Source organism: Stenella coeruleoalba, assembly GCF_951394435.1.
Source record: "Stenella coeruleoalba genome assembly, chromosome: 2".
NCBI lineage: Eukaryota > Metazoa > Chordata > Mammalia > Artiodactyla > Delphinidae > Stenella > Stenella coeruleoalba.
In genome coordinates this window covers 21,446,388-21,464,170 of record NC_137147.1, presented here as the reverse complement: position 1 = coordinate 21,464,170, position 17,783 = coordinate 21,446,388, and the positions used below count along the sequence as shown (strand labels likewise).

Genomic DNA, 17,783 nt, shown 5'->3' with positions numbered 1-17,783 from the left:
TTTCCATGTAAAACATTTATCAGAGTCTAGCATAAAGTCAGTCATCAATAAATGTTAGGTATTACAATTATTGTAGTGGTGGTATTAATTGTGTAATAAAGCATTACAACAGAAGTCAGGAACCCAATTAGTCCTGGTTTGGCCACTAAACGGCTTGGTGGACAAATTATTTGTCTTCCCTGGGCATTTTACTCATCTAGAAAGGGAACAAGCTGAATTAGATTACTTCTAAACGAACTTCCAGCTAGTAAATCTAAGTCGGTGCAAATCCCAGACTAAAAACAGCTAGGGTTCTTCCTAGGGTAACAAAAAACTACTTTTTGAGAGCCCAAGTTTTGTCTGGTTCATTTCTATAAAGTGGGCACCTCGCATAACACACAATACAAAATAGGCTCAGACACTGAATAAAATACACTCTACACTCTAAAATACACTCTAAATGTATTATATAGTAAGGCTATATAGGTAAGCCTCCCAGTTATCACCCAAACTGTTTACACTTCTTTTCCCTGTTTCAAAACAAAACAAAACCTCGCTTCTTGTAGGCCAAAATCAAGGTGCAAAAAGTACTATTAATTAATGCTTTAAGAAACAGGTCTTTAAGGGACTTCCCTGATGGTCCAGTGGTAAAGAATCCGCCTTCCGACACAGGGGACGCGGGTTCAATCCCTGGACAGGGAACTAAGATCCCACATGCCCCGGGGCAACTAAGCCCACACGCACCACAACTAGAGTCCGCATGGCGCAAACTACAGAGTCCACACGCTCTGGAGCCCATGCACTACAACTACAGAGCCCATGTGCTCTGGAGCCTGTGTGCCACAACTAGAGAGAGAAAATCCACACACCATGACTAGAAAGAAGCCCGCGTGCTGCAACAAAGAGCTCGAGCACCGCAAGGAAAGATCCTGCACACAGCAATGAAGATCCCATGTGCTGCAAGTAAGACCCAACGCAGCCAAAAATAAAAATAAATATTAAAAAAAAAAGAAAGAAACAGAAAAAAGAAAGAAAGAAACAGGTCTTTAAACCATAATTTTCTAAATTTAAAGCTTCAGTTTTTATCACCTCCAATTGGTCTTCCCACTGCAATCCTGACCCATCACTTTAATGAAGCTTCCATGACAATGGTAAATATTAACAAATACACATTATGTGCTAAGTGCTGCGTACCACTACTCACCTAGTCTCCCAAGTCAATGATCTGTGAGTCAGAATGCACTCCAATGCCCTATCATTATTGTCAATTTCCTTTCCAAAGCATTATTCCAATCTATCCCTACTATAATGGCCCCAGTTCAAGTCCCTTCCTCCCATCAGTATTATTGCAAAGTGTTAATGACTAAGCTAATTGAGCTCCCTGCTTCAAATCATACATTCTACACATAATTATTGAATATCTCCCAGCTAGACACTGTTAGTGGCATTGAGAACAGACAGTGAACAAATCTGACAAAGATCTTTGTCCTTACAGAGCCTACATTTTAGTGGAAACTTGTGCTTCCAATCTATTCTCTATAAATCAGTAGTCCTCAAAATGTGATCCTGGACCAATAATATCAGTATCACCTGGGAACTTGTTAGACATACCAATTCTAAGGCCCCACCCCATCGAATCAGCAACTCTGGAGCTAGAGCCAGGAATCTGTTTTAATAACCTATCCAGGTTATTGTGATGTACACTAAAGTGAAAGCCACTGCTTTAAGTATAAACCAATACTTTTCAAACTGCAGACTGCAACCCATTAATGCATTATTAAAAGTTAATTTAAGAGTTTTTGGTAAATGTAATCAAATTTTTCTTTTTAAATGTCAGACTGTACCCCTATCAACTGAGACTCTTTGAAGCAGAAGTCCAAAACTCTGTCTTTTAACTAGCACCCCAGAGAATCCTTCTCACTCTAAAGACCAAGCTCCTTAATGCAATATTATGTTAACTTCTCCAACTGCTACTATAACTTGCACTCTATTTTCCAAACTACTTGCAGTTCCCTAAATATAGCATACATACCTCCTGTCTAAACTTTCGTAAACTACTCCTTATGACTGACAGTCTTCCCACACAATTCCCCAAAGAATGCAAATGCAAAGTCACATAGCCGCGAAGAAATCGCTCACTGCCTCTATACCTTAGAGATATTTCTATTGGTACACTTTTCACACTAAGTCTACCTTCTCTACTAAAGTATGAACTCCTTCAGGGTAGAGACTATGTCTTATTCATAACCTAACAAAATGACTAAGAACTTATCAGAAATTTAATATTAATTTCAAAAAGAATGGAAAACGAACTTGTTTTCTAAGGTAGTTTCTCTATAAAAATGCTACCAACATTTTAGGCAGAATAACTCTTTATTTACAGGGTATTACCACAGGAAGTGTACATGAAATACAACACTCCTCTAGCCTACTAAATGCCAAAGATGCCCATTAGTCATTATAACAAGCAAACACAGAACCACACATTTCAAACTGCTTCTGGGGGAGCAAGGGGATGCTGGAGTAGTGGGCCACTGAGAATCCATATTTACTAAGTACCAAATACTGCTCTAGGTAATGTGAAAAATACAAGAATAATACCATACAAATATTTAGCATTACGCTTATAATATCAAATAATGTAAAGTTCAAATTAGTTGAATGTTTTCTGTTTCTCTTCAATTTCATTTTAAAATAATTTATCAAAATATTTTATTTTTAAAATATCATCTGTTTAAAATAATGTAATACTGTTTTGGCAACAGTAATCATATTAATACCCCTAAAGACTACCAAGAATACTGAATTGTTATTTATGTATGTATTTATTTATTTAGCTAGCTTAGAAAATAGGAAGAACTCTTCTCTCCACATTTTTATAGTACTTTTTCCCCCCAACACCATAGCTATTGTTTCTGGCAGTCCTATTTCAACAATCTTTGCCAGGTCTCCGGAATTAGACATGGAGAAAATTCATTTTCTGTTCCCAAAATGATTTGGATATGCATCATGTTATGCCCATGATGTTTACTAGACTAACACTGAATTCTTAATGTGCACTTAAGTACTTTCCGTGTACACTCGTTTTTCACAAAAATTCTTTAAAATAGACATTATTATTATCTCCTTTTTACAGAAAAAGAACCTGAGGAACAAGAAGTTAGGTACCTTATCCAAGATCACCAACTAACAGCAGGCAAAACCATCATACAATCCAGGCAATCTGACTCAACAGGGCTGGACCCTGAGAGTGAAGAGTAAATGTCCTTTAAATTTTAAATTTAAAGTTTAAATTTTGGACTCTAGGCCCTCACTTTCCTCACCATAATCCCAGCTCTGGTCCAAAGTTCTAATCTCTAAACTGTACTGCTGCTATCACAGCAGGTCTAGTCATAACTCTGGTACCTTCCTTATCTGGAGACAAAAGGCTTAGCTTCAAGTCTCTACCACTTGCTAAATGATCTGTCAAAGCATATTTATTCCATTTTTTGATCTATAAAACGTTACCAGATCTACTGCTCCCTGGCAGTATGCTGGGCTAGAAATTCTAAAGGATTCTCCTACTCTCACAAAAACAACTAGCTCCTGGATAAAACATAAGACAATTGAATTTTTGGGCTCTTTAGAAATGATGTTGGGGAACAGAGCTTTCCCCAAGGCCAAATGATACAGAACAGTAGATCATCGTTCAACTTATGGTTCAAGTATTTATATACAACTAGAGTATACTTAGAATAGTGGTTCTCAATCAGGGGTAGTTTTTCCCCTTCTGCCCTGGGGACATTTGGCAATGTCTGGAGATATTTTTGGTTGTCAGAACTAAGGGGTGCTACTGGCATCTAGTGGGCAGAGATCAGTTATGCTGCTAATATCCTACGATAACTAGCCTTCTACAACAAAGAATTAACAGGTCCCAAATGTCAGTAGTGCCAAGGATGAAAAAACAGATCTAGGGGCAGATTAACTTTTTCAGATTTGTCTCCAAATGAGGAATTCTTCTCACTTTGTTTTATTGAGAGGCCATGTTTTCTATCTCCCATTGTACTTGCTATTTGGATAGGGGTGGGTCTGACAGTTTAGAAATCAGGATAATTTTATCACTTACTTTGAAGAGGACTTCTAGACTGTCATTTCCACCCATAGTCATTTACCAATCTAAAACACAATTTACATTCAAATATAGCTTTATTGAAAATCAAGTGGTGATCATTTTCTAATGTATAGAAATCCTGAATCCCTATGTTGTGCACCTAGAACTAATACAGTGTTGTAGGTCAATTACACTTCAATTAGAGAAAAAAGCAAGAAAACCAACATTGTGCTTTATGCATCTTTTCTATCTCCCACAGTTCATACATTAAAGGAGACCCACAGTGTTAACAGATAACCTCAAGAATCAGGTTGAATTATTTTAATGTAGAAGGTCCCTTTCTGAATTATCTAGTTGAACTTCAAATTACAGGCACTCTCATTACTCATCTTAATTCATAATCTAATACACCACTGTATCCTTCACAGCCGTTTGGAAGCTTTTGATAGAAGTTTGTGAAATACTATAAAATGGTGAGAAAGGGGATAGAACTAATGACAGTCTTTTATAAAGCTTAAAATATGAAATATTGTTAGTTTTCATTAGCAAGAATATCCAAACCTACAAGGTCTAATACAGTAGCCACTAGCCACACGTGGTGATTTAAAGTGAAATTAATTATAATTAAATAAAAATTCAGTTCTTCAGTTCCACTAACCATATTTCAAGTGTTTAATAGCCACATGTGGCTAGTGGTTACCATACTGGAAAGCACAGATATAGAACACTTTCATCACCACAGAAAGTTCTACTGCATAATGCTGGCTGTCAGACTGTTAAAACTAGGGCATATTCTGGAAATTCTAATGAGATCCTGAAGAAATTTAGTGCAGAGAATTAAAATAACAAACTCATTTCAGTCTACCAGTTTTATATTTAAATTCAGCTACAACCCAGAATAAAAGAGTATGCCCCGTTTAAAAAACAACAAAAACATTAAACTACCTTTTTCAGTTAGATTCTGGAGCAACGCGTTATTAATTTGTTTAATTAAGTATTTACTGAATGCCAACCACATATGCCAGGCATTGTGGTAGAGGTTGGAGATTCAAAGTTGAATAAGTCACAATTTTGTCACAGAAAACTAAGCATTAAACAAAAAATCAGTGCATAACCTATAAAACACAGATATTACTTTTTTTATACTATTATACTATATTATATGTACATATATCTGTATATACGTGTATACATGTATAAAGTCTTATGTACTAAAAATGCAGGTGGAGCTATTTGGTCTCAAAGATAGCTCATTCTGTTTGGAAAGAACACCTTGATTCTAACTGGGACCAGCAGGAAAATATCAACAGACTCTGTGAAAAGCAAGAGGAGATAACAACTTGGATTGACCGCTAGTCTGACGTACCACAAATTAAAGCCTTTGGGACTAATTTTTTGCACCTAAAAATGCTGTACCTTCTACATAAGATCACAGATCTACAAGGACAACCATTATAAGGGTATAACATATTTATAAAATATTCATTACATGTAACATGAAGGAATCAAAATAAGCTTATTCTCTTCTTATTCATATCCCTGAGATACTTTATGTTTGAGTAGTTTATATTGCTATTCTTCCAACTCATGTCTCAGAGTTGGCATTCCTTCACTTATATTTTTAAATACCTACTCTTCACTTTCAGTAACCATTACATTTCTCACAAGGTAAATAAACATTTCCTCATCTCATTCAAACCTATATTTTCCCTTCCTCACAGGGGCAGATTCATATTGAAAATTCTATAGAAGCTGCCCACAGATGCTGCAACATTCTAAGATATATTTTATCACCACAACACAGGTGAGATTTGCTTTATTTAAAATAGTAAGTTGCTAAATTGCAGCCTCCACACCTCTGTTGAATGGATAAATAAGACCACAACAAATGTTCCTTAGCATTCATTAACTGTGATTACTTATTTATACATAGCTCTAAAGGAGCTCAATTCCCAATCTCTAAGCCAGCAGTTCTAAAACTTTTTAGTCTGAGTCCTTTAACATTTTTACAAATTAATGAGGACCTCAATGAACTTTTATGAAATTTTAAATAAGATTTTTTTTTAATGTTGACATTTAAAAATAACAACGTGGGCTTCCCTGGTGGCGCAGTGGTTGAGAATCTGCCTGCTAATGCAGGGGACACGGGTTAGAGCCCTGGTCTGGGAAGATCCCACATGCCGCGGAGCAACTAGGCCCATGAGCCACAACTACTGAGCCTGCGTATCTGGAGCCTGTGCTCCGCAACAAGAGATGCCGTGATAGTGAGAGGCCCGCGCACCGCGATGAAGAGTGGCCCCCGCTCGCCACAACTAGAGAAAGCCCTCGCACAGAAACGAAGAACCAACACAGCCAAAAGTAAAATAAAATAAATAAATAAAAGAAATGCATTTCCATTTAAAAAATAAGATCCAGAGGAGTAAAGAAGAAAAAAAAAGAAAAAACAACGTATCCATTACATGTTAACATAAATACTTTCAATGAAAATAACCATATCTTCCAAAAAAATTTCGTGAGAAATGGCTTAAAAGGAAAATAGCTGGATTCTCATATCTGCTTCTACATTCAGTTTTATTTCGTTGATGTATATGAAGAAAATCTGCCTTCTCATAGCTAAGTAGTTGGGAAAGGAAAAAGTATTTTAAGTGATGGTTTCTTAACAGGTAGCTGCAATGTACAATCTGAAACCATATACCAATTAACTTTTCAAACTCTTCGATTAAATGGAAAATAAGAGTTCAGTGAAGTATGCAGACATGCCATATGTTAACACATTTCATTATAGAATATCATGAATAGAATATCAAACAATTGCATGTCTTAGTATCAACAATGATCTCATCTCAACCTTTACGTAAACATCTTTTTAATATTTGGTACATCAAAATGGGAAGCATGCATAAAGCCCTTCTGCTGCATATGGAACAGTTATCTCAAGGAAAAGCACTTGTACATTTGAGTTGCAAGTTTAACTGGTCACTTTTTTCATGGAATACAACTTTTACTGGAAATATGACAAACATACTATGATTATTCAGATTTGGGCATCTGTCCAACCGCATGGACCCCTGAAAGAGCCTGTGGGGAAGTCCACTGACCATATTTTGAGAACCACTGTTTTGAGCAGTAAGGCAAAAATATTCCATGATTTCATGAGTCATTACACCATCAAGAAAACACAAATGCTAAATAAAAGTATCTATATATTTCTGCTTAAATCCAAGTAAATAGAAGAGGCAGAAAAGCAGCTCCCAAACTAGAATACATTGTAAACCAAATATTTGGCCCACATAGAGAATCGGACTCCAGAACATGAAATTTATCAAGCACTTAATCTCCACAACATAAATACATTTTAGAATACCAGTGCATTAAGACCACAAAAAAAGAAAAAGTAAAAAAAAAACCTTACAGGAATGTCAAGTAATTAAAACATAAATGGATATTAACTGCCCATTAATAATATCTAATACTATTGCCAGGCACTTTGCTAAACACTTTATATAGTCATTACATTTAATCCTCAAAACAAGCCTAAAAGGTAAGTACTACTAATTCTCATCTCACATATAAGGAAACTGAAATATAAGCAGTTTGCCTAACGTCAGAGGAAGAATGGATGGTAGAGCTGGGATTCAAAACCAGCACCCTTCACATAACTATACTGCTTCCTGCAACAAAGTCAAATGGTCATCATATGGCAAAATTATGGAGTATAGTTTCTGACTGAAGAGAATGTTAAAAAAAAAAAAAGCAGCAAACTCACAGTTTTTAGTTCCATCAGAACTTGTTCATCGACTCCATCATCCAAAAAGATGTCTCTCACATCATTAATTACATCTTCAATCACAGATCTGTATAATTTAGGCTTTAAAGGGAAAATAAAAGACTGCTAAAAAACACTGCTTTTCACATATTAAAATATATAACATTTTCACAAATTCAAAACAAATGTAATACAACAGTCCCTTTTCCAACTCTCTAAAACTTATTTTAGAAGATGTAACTTTAAAGGTATGGCCATTCCCATAAACATCAATTGCCTTAGTTAAAATGAATTATTTGATGACTGCATATTTTAATAAAGGTTTTACGACTGTTTAATACAATTCATATACAGAAGATCGTCACAGATACAAGGTCTATACAGTTTCCAGTTGTAATTACCCATGTTGTTATAGTCAAAACACTTAATGTGTTTTGACTATATCCAACGATATAGTTTTATGGGTTGCTATGTCTGGTTTTTATTATTCCTTGCTTCGTTTAACCCGTTGTATCTCCTAACGTCATCGCTGTCTTAACAGAAACTTATGTCCTGTGATTTGCCTGGTAATAATTTGCAACCTAATAAGTATTCAAATTTAAAAATCACCTAATTTTAGTTTTTGTTACCCAGTCTGTACCTTTAAATTATACCATCAAGCTGTTCATATAACCACAATAACAGGTCTCAAAGTCTCAGAGGAACAAGCCACAATGATCTCTTTTCCAGGATTTCTCTCCTACTACTGCCCAGATGATGCTATGGAATAGAACTATAAGCAGCCTCGATATTTATTTTTAAACTATTATTATTGTAACTATTATTGTTGGCATTACTTGGGGGGAAGCTTGCTTTTAGAAGGTTGCCAGAAAAATAAAATGAGAATAGATGTGAAAGCACTTTAAAAGCATAAAGTACTTTTTAAAAACCAAAAGGTAAGAGACGGAAGACTTTGCCCAACCCACATCCTATTTTTAATGGACAAAAGGAAGTTTGCTTGTCAGAGTGTAAAACCAGAGATGCCTTGCTATAAATCTTATCCATTATCACACAGAGCTAAGATCAACAGCCTTTTTATTTTAATACTTTGTCATTATCTGTGTTTTATATCTTGCTTAAAAATTACTGCTTACCCAATAAAACCAAGGGTTTGCTCTCATAAGCAAACCTCAAACATAAATAAATGTTTCATTAGCATCTCTCCCAGCAATACTGTTATCACAGGGGAAACCTCTTATGTGTCCTTGTCCAGGCAAAAATATAAATAATGAGTTCCTCTATACAACTTACCTCAACCATTAAAAACTATTTGTTCCTTTTCATTACAACCAGAAAAACAATTCATGTATCTAGTTTCTCACCTTTGCCGTTCCACTCACTCACCTTTTTATTTTGCCAAATCTGCCTCTATGAACTAAAATTATTCACGTGATTTCTGCATCTCTACAGTGCCTCCTTATGTTAGCATTCTGATTCTATATATAAAGGAAAGTCTATCTGACTATGGGTATCACCTTATCTATGGCAATTCAACTACTGAATTACAAAAATACATTTATAAAGTGTTTTTTTAAAACCAATGACTCAAGGCATTATAAAGATACAGTGTAATTTTAAATTGGTAGTATAAATCTCAAATTGACGATATAAATTATTTTTCCAGCAAAATAGATGTTGTTCTGGTGTTTCTGAAGTCGGTCATCCCTAAAAATATTCTGCTTGGATATCCACACATTTATAGGTACAATGTGCTTTCTTCTGGCACTCCCTACTTAATGAATCAATCTTGCTTTAAGATTTTGCTTTTGTGTTTTAATTAACCCACAACTTGACCACTTAATGGATTCATATGCACTATAGTTAAAGAAAGGGAAATGTGTATTATTCATGAAGTATACGCAATTTAAAATTGTTCAAGAGTTAAAAAGCGCGCAAAATACTGACGTTTTTCAAAGTATGTGAGTACACAGGCATTATTTGAAATAAGCAATTTCTGAATTATTTAGAATACTAAAATGTACTTAAGCCAAAGTTTTTGCCTTTTATGAAATACACATTAATTTAGGTTTGTCCTAGTTTTCAAAAACCAGATATTCCAAACTTAAAAACTCGTAAATTAAAGGGCCATTAGTGTCATTATCTAACGATTAAAGGATTTCTTTCAAAAGTGTTAGTACCTGGTACAATATTGGAAAATAAGTTGGATTAATTTCTATATTGGATATCACATTAACAGCCAATGCAGCAAAAACACCGTCTACTTAGAATTTTAATACCCAGTTTCCACTAAGCAAATTACTCACAATTCCCCGATCCATAAATGTACTGTAGACATAGGTCCTACGTCGAAGCTTTAGGCACTTACTATTTCTTTGAAAAGCTTCGTATCTCAAATATTTATTATAGGAAAACATAATGAAATATTAGGAGCTATATTTCTAACATTTCCTGAATACGTGATAAACAAAATACTACCAAAATCAAATCCTCCACAGCTAACAATTAATGTAGAAAACTTTTCAAAAAAAAAATTACCGACAATAATGCATGCATCTTCTGAATACAAGAACGATTAGACATCTGAGCTTAAATTCTCTTTAAAAAATAAAAATAAAAGAGGATGGCAAGTCTATTTTCCCCTATCAAAGACCGCAAATCCCAGCTGCTGTATGAAAACAAAAACTTGGGGCTCTAAAAGCAGACCCGGTTGGGCACGAAATTACAGTGTACGCAAAGGATTTAGGAATAAACTGAGCTCTGCACGCGCCAGCCTCTCGCCTCGGGAGCACGCACCTCCCAGCCCCGCTCTCAGCAGCTCTCACTATTTAAAGCCGGATCTGGTGTTTAAATGGAGAGGCGGTGACGTAGGCCTGAAAAGCACCTTCCCATCCTGGCAGAGTCTATATTAGAGAGCGGCAATGGCTCTATATAAACAGGGCAGCCAAAGGGAGGAGGACCACAAGGCTCAGGGACTGAAAAGCAGGGTAAGCGGCCGCAGCCATGATGGATCGACCCGAGTCGTCAACGGTACGGAGCCGGGCTGCCGTGGGCTTGTCTGCATTTGGGACCGGGCAAAAAAGTGTTTTATTGTCATAATAAAAATAAGAGAGTGGGGTGGGCTAGTGATCACATTTTGCGTTGGTGACTGAAAAGGTTATTTATGTGACTGCTTTTTGCAAACCTACGTGATCGCAAGTAAGAAAAAAGGGACAAACGGTGAGAAGTAGGCAAATTTCAAGGCGAAAGCGGGGCACTTTGACCACTACTGTAGGCTTTGTTTGTTTTGGTGCTTTTGCTAGTCGAAGATACGATGGGGGTTTTGCTTCCCCTTCGCCATTTTACCGATTCGGAAGGAACCGAGATAAGTGCTTTTCAACCTTCGTCCTTTTTTTTTTTTTTAAACATAAAATGGCCCCAATGAAGGCTCTTTAAGCACAACCGCCAAAACGCCCAAAGTAACCCCCAAAGTAGCCATTAACCTTTCACTGCGTTAAAGTGGATCGCGGTGGGTCTTGGGGATTCGCCCAGCTCCCCAAACACGGTTTTTGTTTTGAGGCTGCTCCGGGAGCCCTCCTCCAGCCGGCGCGGCCGGGCCCGCTTCGGGGAGAAGCGGCGGCGCCCCTCCCGCCCTCCCTCCTGGCGGCCGGGGTCTGGGGCCGGGGCCGCGCGCTCGCCCCGGCCCAACCGCCCCGCGGCGGCCCCAGGCCCAGCAGGCGCCCCCGCCCTCCCCGCCGCCGCGGCCGCGAGCCTCGGCACCCCCCCGCGCCCGCCGCCCGGCGCACCGGCCCGCTCCGCCTGAGGCGGGAAGCGGCGGCGGCAGCGGCGGCCGCGCGGGCGGCTGAAGAGAGTCGAGGCCGGGAGTCGCGGCCGTCCCCGCCCCCGCCCGGTCCGGCCGTTGCTGCCGCCTGAACGAAGCCCCCGCCGGCCACCAAACCACGTCCTTACCACGGTGTTTGTATTTGCCGAGTTCGCCATTTCCACACACAACACAAACAAGAGGGGGGCAACCCCGAGAAAAGATAAAAACAAAAACAAACAAACAAAAAAAGAACACCCGGAGGGTGACCCAAGCCACCGCAAAACTGGGGGGAAAAATTTTTCAAACAAAATCGTATCCTGACGGAGGAGAGGGGAGCGGTGAGAGGAGGTAGAGGAGGAGAGCAGTCCTCGGAGCTAAAAACTCGAGAATCGCCCTTAAAAAAAAAAGGCCACGACCCTTCAGGGGTCCTGGGGGGCGTTGCCCGCTCCCCACCCCGCACCAAGGAGGGAAACCACCACCGGTCGCCGCTCCCCGCGCCGCCGCTGCCGCCACCGGCTGCAGCTCCAGCCGTCCGGTCCGCCCGCTTCTCCCCTTTATATAGTGAGCCAACAAGCTGCGCGAGCCGCCGCCACCGCCGCTGCCGCCGAGAGACAGGGCGGAGGGGGAGGGAGGGGCGGAAGGGGCGGGGGCAGAGGTGGGCGGGCCTGAGCGCGAGACACCGCGAGAGCCGCGTGCGCAGGCGCGCCGGGGCGGAGGCCGCCGCGCGTCGTCACGCGCAATGGAGGCTGCTGTGTGGGCAGGGCCCGGGGACTTAAGTAGTGAAGTTGGACCGCTGTCTCCCCAAGTCTCGCGTGATCACGTGGTCGGCACCCAGGCGGAAGTCTCCTGCACCTGCTTTGGGATGAGGAACTTGCTAAGCATTGCTGGAAAACGCGTGAGTTCTGGTGACACAGGAGTCCAGAGCTAGCTGGGATCGCCTCCCGTCGGGCATTTATGCGCCGTCGCGCGGTGGAGGGGATACGAAATGCTGAAGGGGCGCCGGCTGTTGCCCCGCTAGGAATGGCCGCGGAGGAGGGCCGGTCACGTGGCCCAGCTTCCTGGCCCTGGCGCGCTCGGACTGAGGGAAGTTTGAAATGCGGAGTCATCTCCGAGAACGGGCTCGACTCAGATTCCGATTTCCGAGGCGTTGGCACCTCTTCCCTAGGATGGGCCTTTAGCTTGCAGAATTGTGTACGAGTTCCTAAAAGGGATGAAAGCTGATTTGGGCTCCCCGTAAACACATTCCAGAATTAATAACACCTGAAGCCGTATGAGTTCTCTCCATCAGTAAGCTACAAAGTCTCTGGGTTTAAGTTCCCCAAAGGTCCGGCCTCTACTATCCCACGTACTTTAAATGACTTTTCAAGGTGGGGGAAATGCCACCCCACCCCACCCACCGCCAACCCGAAACACTGATAACCGGGATTACGATCGCACAACTTTTCCCGGTTTTTAAAAATACTGCCAAAATTCAGTGACTCCACATGGTCAGGACATACTAACATCTGAAATACTTGGCATGTGACACACCAAGTCACATGGCCTCTCGCTGCGGAAGCGGGGCAGAAAATGTCCATGTCTTGGACTGCAACTCAGTAGGCTTTTGACCTGTTCTGTCCAAGCTAATCTCGCCTTTATATCAACATTTCACGCAGAACAGAGAATGCTCTGTTTAGAAGGCAGAGCTCACAGTACCTAATTTTCTTGTCCCTAGGAATTTCCAGAGACATGGAATGTAGTCTGGACAAGTGAGGGAGTTTATCCTCAAAAGGCAAAGCAAAACAATGTCAAACTTGTATGCCCCTGAAACCATAGTTGAGGAATATCAGTTGCTTCTCAGTTCGCTGCACAGCTGCTTGTTTGGGAGCATCAAAAGAACAACAACAACAACAACAACAAAAAATCACAGGAAATCAGTGTTCTTTATGTATTATATAAAATTATTATTCCATCAACATTTGTAATTCATTTAATAGTCGGGTGACCATTAGCCGGAAAAGTTATACTAATACTTTTCACTTCTTACTATTTTAGGAGGACTTGTTACCTCCTTATGTAAGTACTACTTTTTTAAAAAAATTAATTAATTAATTTTTGGCTGCATTGTGTCTTGGTTGCCGCCTGCCGGCCTTCTCTAGTTGCCCCCAGCGGCGGCTACTCTTCATTGCAGTGCGCGGCTTGTTAGGAACCAGGCTGCACAGCAGGAGGTGAGTGGCTGGCAAGCAAAGCTTCATCTGTATTTATAGCTGCTCCCCATTGCTTGCATTACCGCCTGAGCTCCACCTCCTGTCAACATTATGGTGAGTTGTATAATTATTTCATTATGTATTACAATGTAATAATAATAGAAATAAAGTGCACAATAAATGTAATGTGCTTGAATCATCCCGAAACCACACCCCCCTTGCACCGCCACCCCCCCTCCCCAGTCCGTGGAAAAATTGTCTTCCATGAAACTGGTCCCTGGTGCCAAAAAGGTTGGGGACTGCTGTTTTTGAGAATACAGAAGTTGAGAGGAAAGATCTTATATCTCAAATTTGCTAATCCTAAAGGAAGTCTTATTTGTAAAGTATACTGCATAATTACAGCATTCATTCAAGATATAAAAAGCACTGATATATTTCAGTCCTACCAAATAAAATTATAATCAGGTTTCACCTAATTTTTATTTGAAGTATAGTTGATTTACAATATTGTGTTAGTTTCAGGTGTCCAGCAAAGTGATTCAGTTATATATATGTAATTTTTTCAGGTTTTTTCCATTATGGTTATTACAAGGTATTGAATATAGTTCCTTGTGCTATACAGTAAATCCTTGTTGTTTATCTATTTAGTTTGTATCTGTTAATTCCATACTACTAATTTATCTCTCCACCCTCCCTTAGGTCTTCTGCCCATTTTTTTATTGGATTGTTTGTTTTCTCGATATTGAGTTATATGAGCTGTTTGTGTATTTTGGATATTAACTCCTTGTTGATCACATTGTTTGCAAATATTTTCTCCCATTCCATAGGTTGTCTTTTCATTTTGTTGATGGTTTCCTTTGCTGTGTAAAAGCTTTTAAGTTTGATTAAGTTCCGTTTGCTTACTTCGGCTTTTATTTCTTCTGCCTTGGGAGATTGATCTAAGAAAATATTGTTACTATTTATGTTCAAGAATGTTTTGCCTATGTTCTCTTCCTGAGTTTTATGGTGGCATATCTTATAGTTAGGTCTTTAAACCATTTTGAGTTTATTTTTGTATATAGTGAGAGGGACTGTTACAATTTCATTGATTTACATGTAGCTGTTCTGCTTGCCCAACACCACTTGAAGAGACTGTCCTTTCTGTATTGTATATTCTTTTATATTCTTTGTTGTAGATTAATAGGTGTGTGGGTTTATTTCTGCACTATCTATTCTGTTCCATTGATCTGTTTTTTTCTGCCAGTACCATGCTGTTTTGATTACTATAGCTTTGTAGTATTGTCTGAAGTCTGGAAGGGTTATATCTTCAACTTTATTCTTTTTCCTCAGGATTGTTTTGGCAATTCTGGGTCTTTTGTCATTCCATGTAAATTTTAGGATTATTTTTTCTAGTTCTGTGAAAAATATCTTGGGTATTTTGATAGTGATTGCATTCGATCTGTAGGTTGCTTTGGGTAGTATGGCCATTTTAACAATACTAATTATTCCAATCCAAGAGCATGGGATATCTTTTCATTTCTCTGAATCTTTTTTTTTAATTTATTTATTTAATTTATTTATTTTTGGCTGCACTGGGTCTTCCTTGCTGTGCGGGCTTTCTCTAGTTGTGACGAGCGGGGGCTACTTTTCGTTGTGTTGTGCGGGCTTCTCATTGCAGTAGCTTGTCTTGTTGTGGAGCATGGGGTCTAGGCACATAGGCTTCAGTAGTTGTGGCATGTGGGTTCAGTAGTTGTGACTCGTGGGCTCTAGAGCACAGGCTGAGTAGTTGTGGTGCATGGGCTTAGTTGCTCGGCGGCATGTGGGATGTTCCTGGAGCAGGGCTTGAACCTGTGTCCCCTGCATTGGCAGGCGAATTCTTAACCACTGCGCCACCAGGGAAGCCCTCTCTGAATCATCTTAAGTTTGTTTTATCAATGTCTTATACTTTTAAAGTATAGCTACCTCCTTGGTTAGGTTTATTCCTAAATATTTTTTTGATGTGATTTTAAACAGGATTGTTTTCTTACTTTTTTGATATTTTATTGTTAGTGTAAAGAAATGCAACTTATTTCTGTATATTAATCTTGTATCTTGCTACCTTGCTGAATTCATTTATTACTTCTAATAGTTTTTGTGTGGAGATTTTAGGGTTCTCTATATAGAGTATCATGTCTTCTGCAAATAGTGACAGTTTTACCTCTTCCCTTCTAATTTGGATGCCTTTTATTTCTTTTTCTTGTCTGATTGCTGTGTCTAGGTCTTCCAATATTATGTTGAATAGAAGTAGTCAGAGTGGGCATCCTTATCTTGTGTCTGAATTTAGTAGGAAGGCTTTCAGCTTTTCATCATTGAATATTATGTTGGCTGTGGGTTTGTCATAAATAGCTTTCATTATGTTGAGATATGTTACCTCTATATCCACTTCAGTGAGAGTTTTTATCATGAATGGATGTTGAATTTTGTCAAACGCTTTTTCTATGCTGTTGAGTTAATCATGTGGTTTTGTCTTTTCTTTTGTTAATGTGGTGTATCACATTGACTGAATTGCATATGTTGAACCATACTTGTAACCCTGGAATAAATCCAACTTAATCATGGTGTATGATCCTATCTGTGTATTGTTGAATTAGGTTTGCTAATATTTGTTGAGGATTTTCACATCTATATTCATCAAACATATCCTGTAATTTTTTTTTTTTTGTAGTGTCATTGTCTGGTTTTGGTATCAGGGTGATGGTGGCTTCATAGAATGAATTTGGGAGTGTTCCTTCCTTTTCAGTTTTTTGGAATAGTTTGAGAATGCTAGGTATAAGTTCTTCTTTATTTGGTAGAATTCCCCAGTGAAGCTGTCTGGTCCTGGACTTCTGTTTTCAGAGGGTTTTTTGTTTTTTTGTTTTTGTTTTTGCAGATTCTATTTCACTTGTAGTAATCAGTCTGTTCAAATTATGTTTCTTCTTGACTCAGTTTTGGCAAGCTGTATATTTCTAGAAACGTCCGTTTTTTATAGGTTGTCCAATTTGTTGGCATATAACTGTTTATAGTATTCTTTTATGATTTTTTATGTATCTATGGTATGAGCTATTATTTCTCCTCTTTTCTTATTTTGTCTATTTGGGTCCTCTCTCTTTTCTTTTTGGTGAGCCTGGCTAGAGGTTTGTCAATTTTGTTTATCCTTTAAAAAAAAAAAAAGGTTTTATTGATCTTTGCTGCTTTTCAATCTCTGTTTTATTTATTTCCTGTCTGGTCTTTATTATTTCCTTCATTCTGCTGACTTTATGTTTTGTTTGTTCTTCTTTTTCTAATTCTTCTAGGTGGTAGATTATAGAACAAAGTTAACTTTTGAAAAGAAGTCCCCAAATTGAAAATAAAATGAAGCAAATTAACCTAACAGTGTATTCCATAACACACAAAGGGGAACTTTTTCAAGTGACTTTAAAACACAGTCATTAAACTATATATATCTGTAGTGGGATATTCTCTAAGGACAAAAATATGAAAAGTTTTTTTCACTGCTCTCAATATTTTTATTTGTGGTGGTAATGTTGTATATGTATTCTTTTTTTTTTTTTTTTTTTTGCGGTACGTGGGCCTCTCACTGTTGTGGCCTCTCCCATTGCAGAGCACAGGCTCCAGACACGCAGGCTCAGCGGCCATGGCTCACAGGCCTAGCCGCTCCACGGCACGTGGGATCTTCCCAGACCGGGGCACGAACCCGTGTCCCCTGCATTGGCAGGCGGACTCTCAACCACTGTGCCACCAGGGAAGCCCTCTTTTTTTTTTTTTGAATGTGATATGTGGGATAAAGAAGATGAGTGATTATATGATGTAATTATACCATCCCAGTCATTGTTGAGAAGCGGGATTCCCAACATAGGAGAAATAAATTCAGATTTAAGACAGAAGAGGATAAATGAAAATTCTGTAGTCCTGAATTTAAATTAGAAGTGTCACGGTGTATTTTGTCTCACATATTTCTCCCTGGCT

At 39.0% G+C, this 17,783-nt stretch overlaps 1 protein-coding gene across 1 annotated transcript in view; it reads right to left on the bottom strand.

The window, feature by feature from the left end:
• Positions 1–12,254, bottom strand: part of GTF2A1 (general transcription factor IIA subunit 1) — a 46,282-nt gene extending 34,028 nt beyond the window's left edge. Inside the window, exons 1-2 of the mRNA XM_079913964.1 lie at positions 11,781–12,254; positions 7,836–7,937 (exon numbers count right to left, since the gene is read on the bottom strand). Coding sequence (XP_079770090.1) covers positions 7,836–7,937; positions 11,781–11,810 — 132 coding nt within the window. The 5' untranslated portion in view covers positions 11,811–12,254. The remainder of the gene's footprint in view (positions 1–7,835; positions 7,938–11,780) is intronic.
• Positions 12,255–17,783: the final 5,529 nt, after the last annotated feature.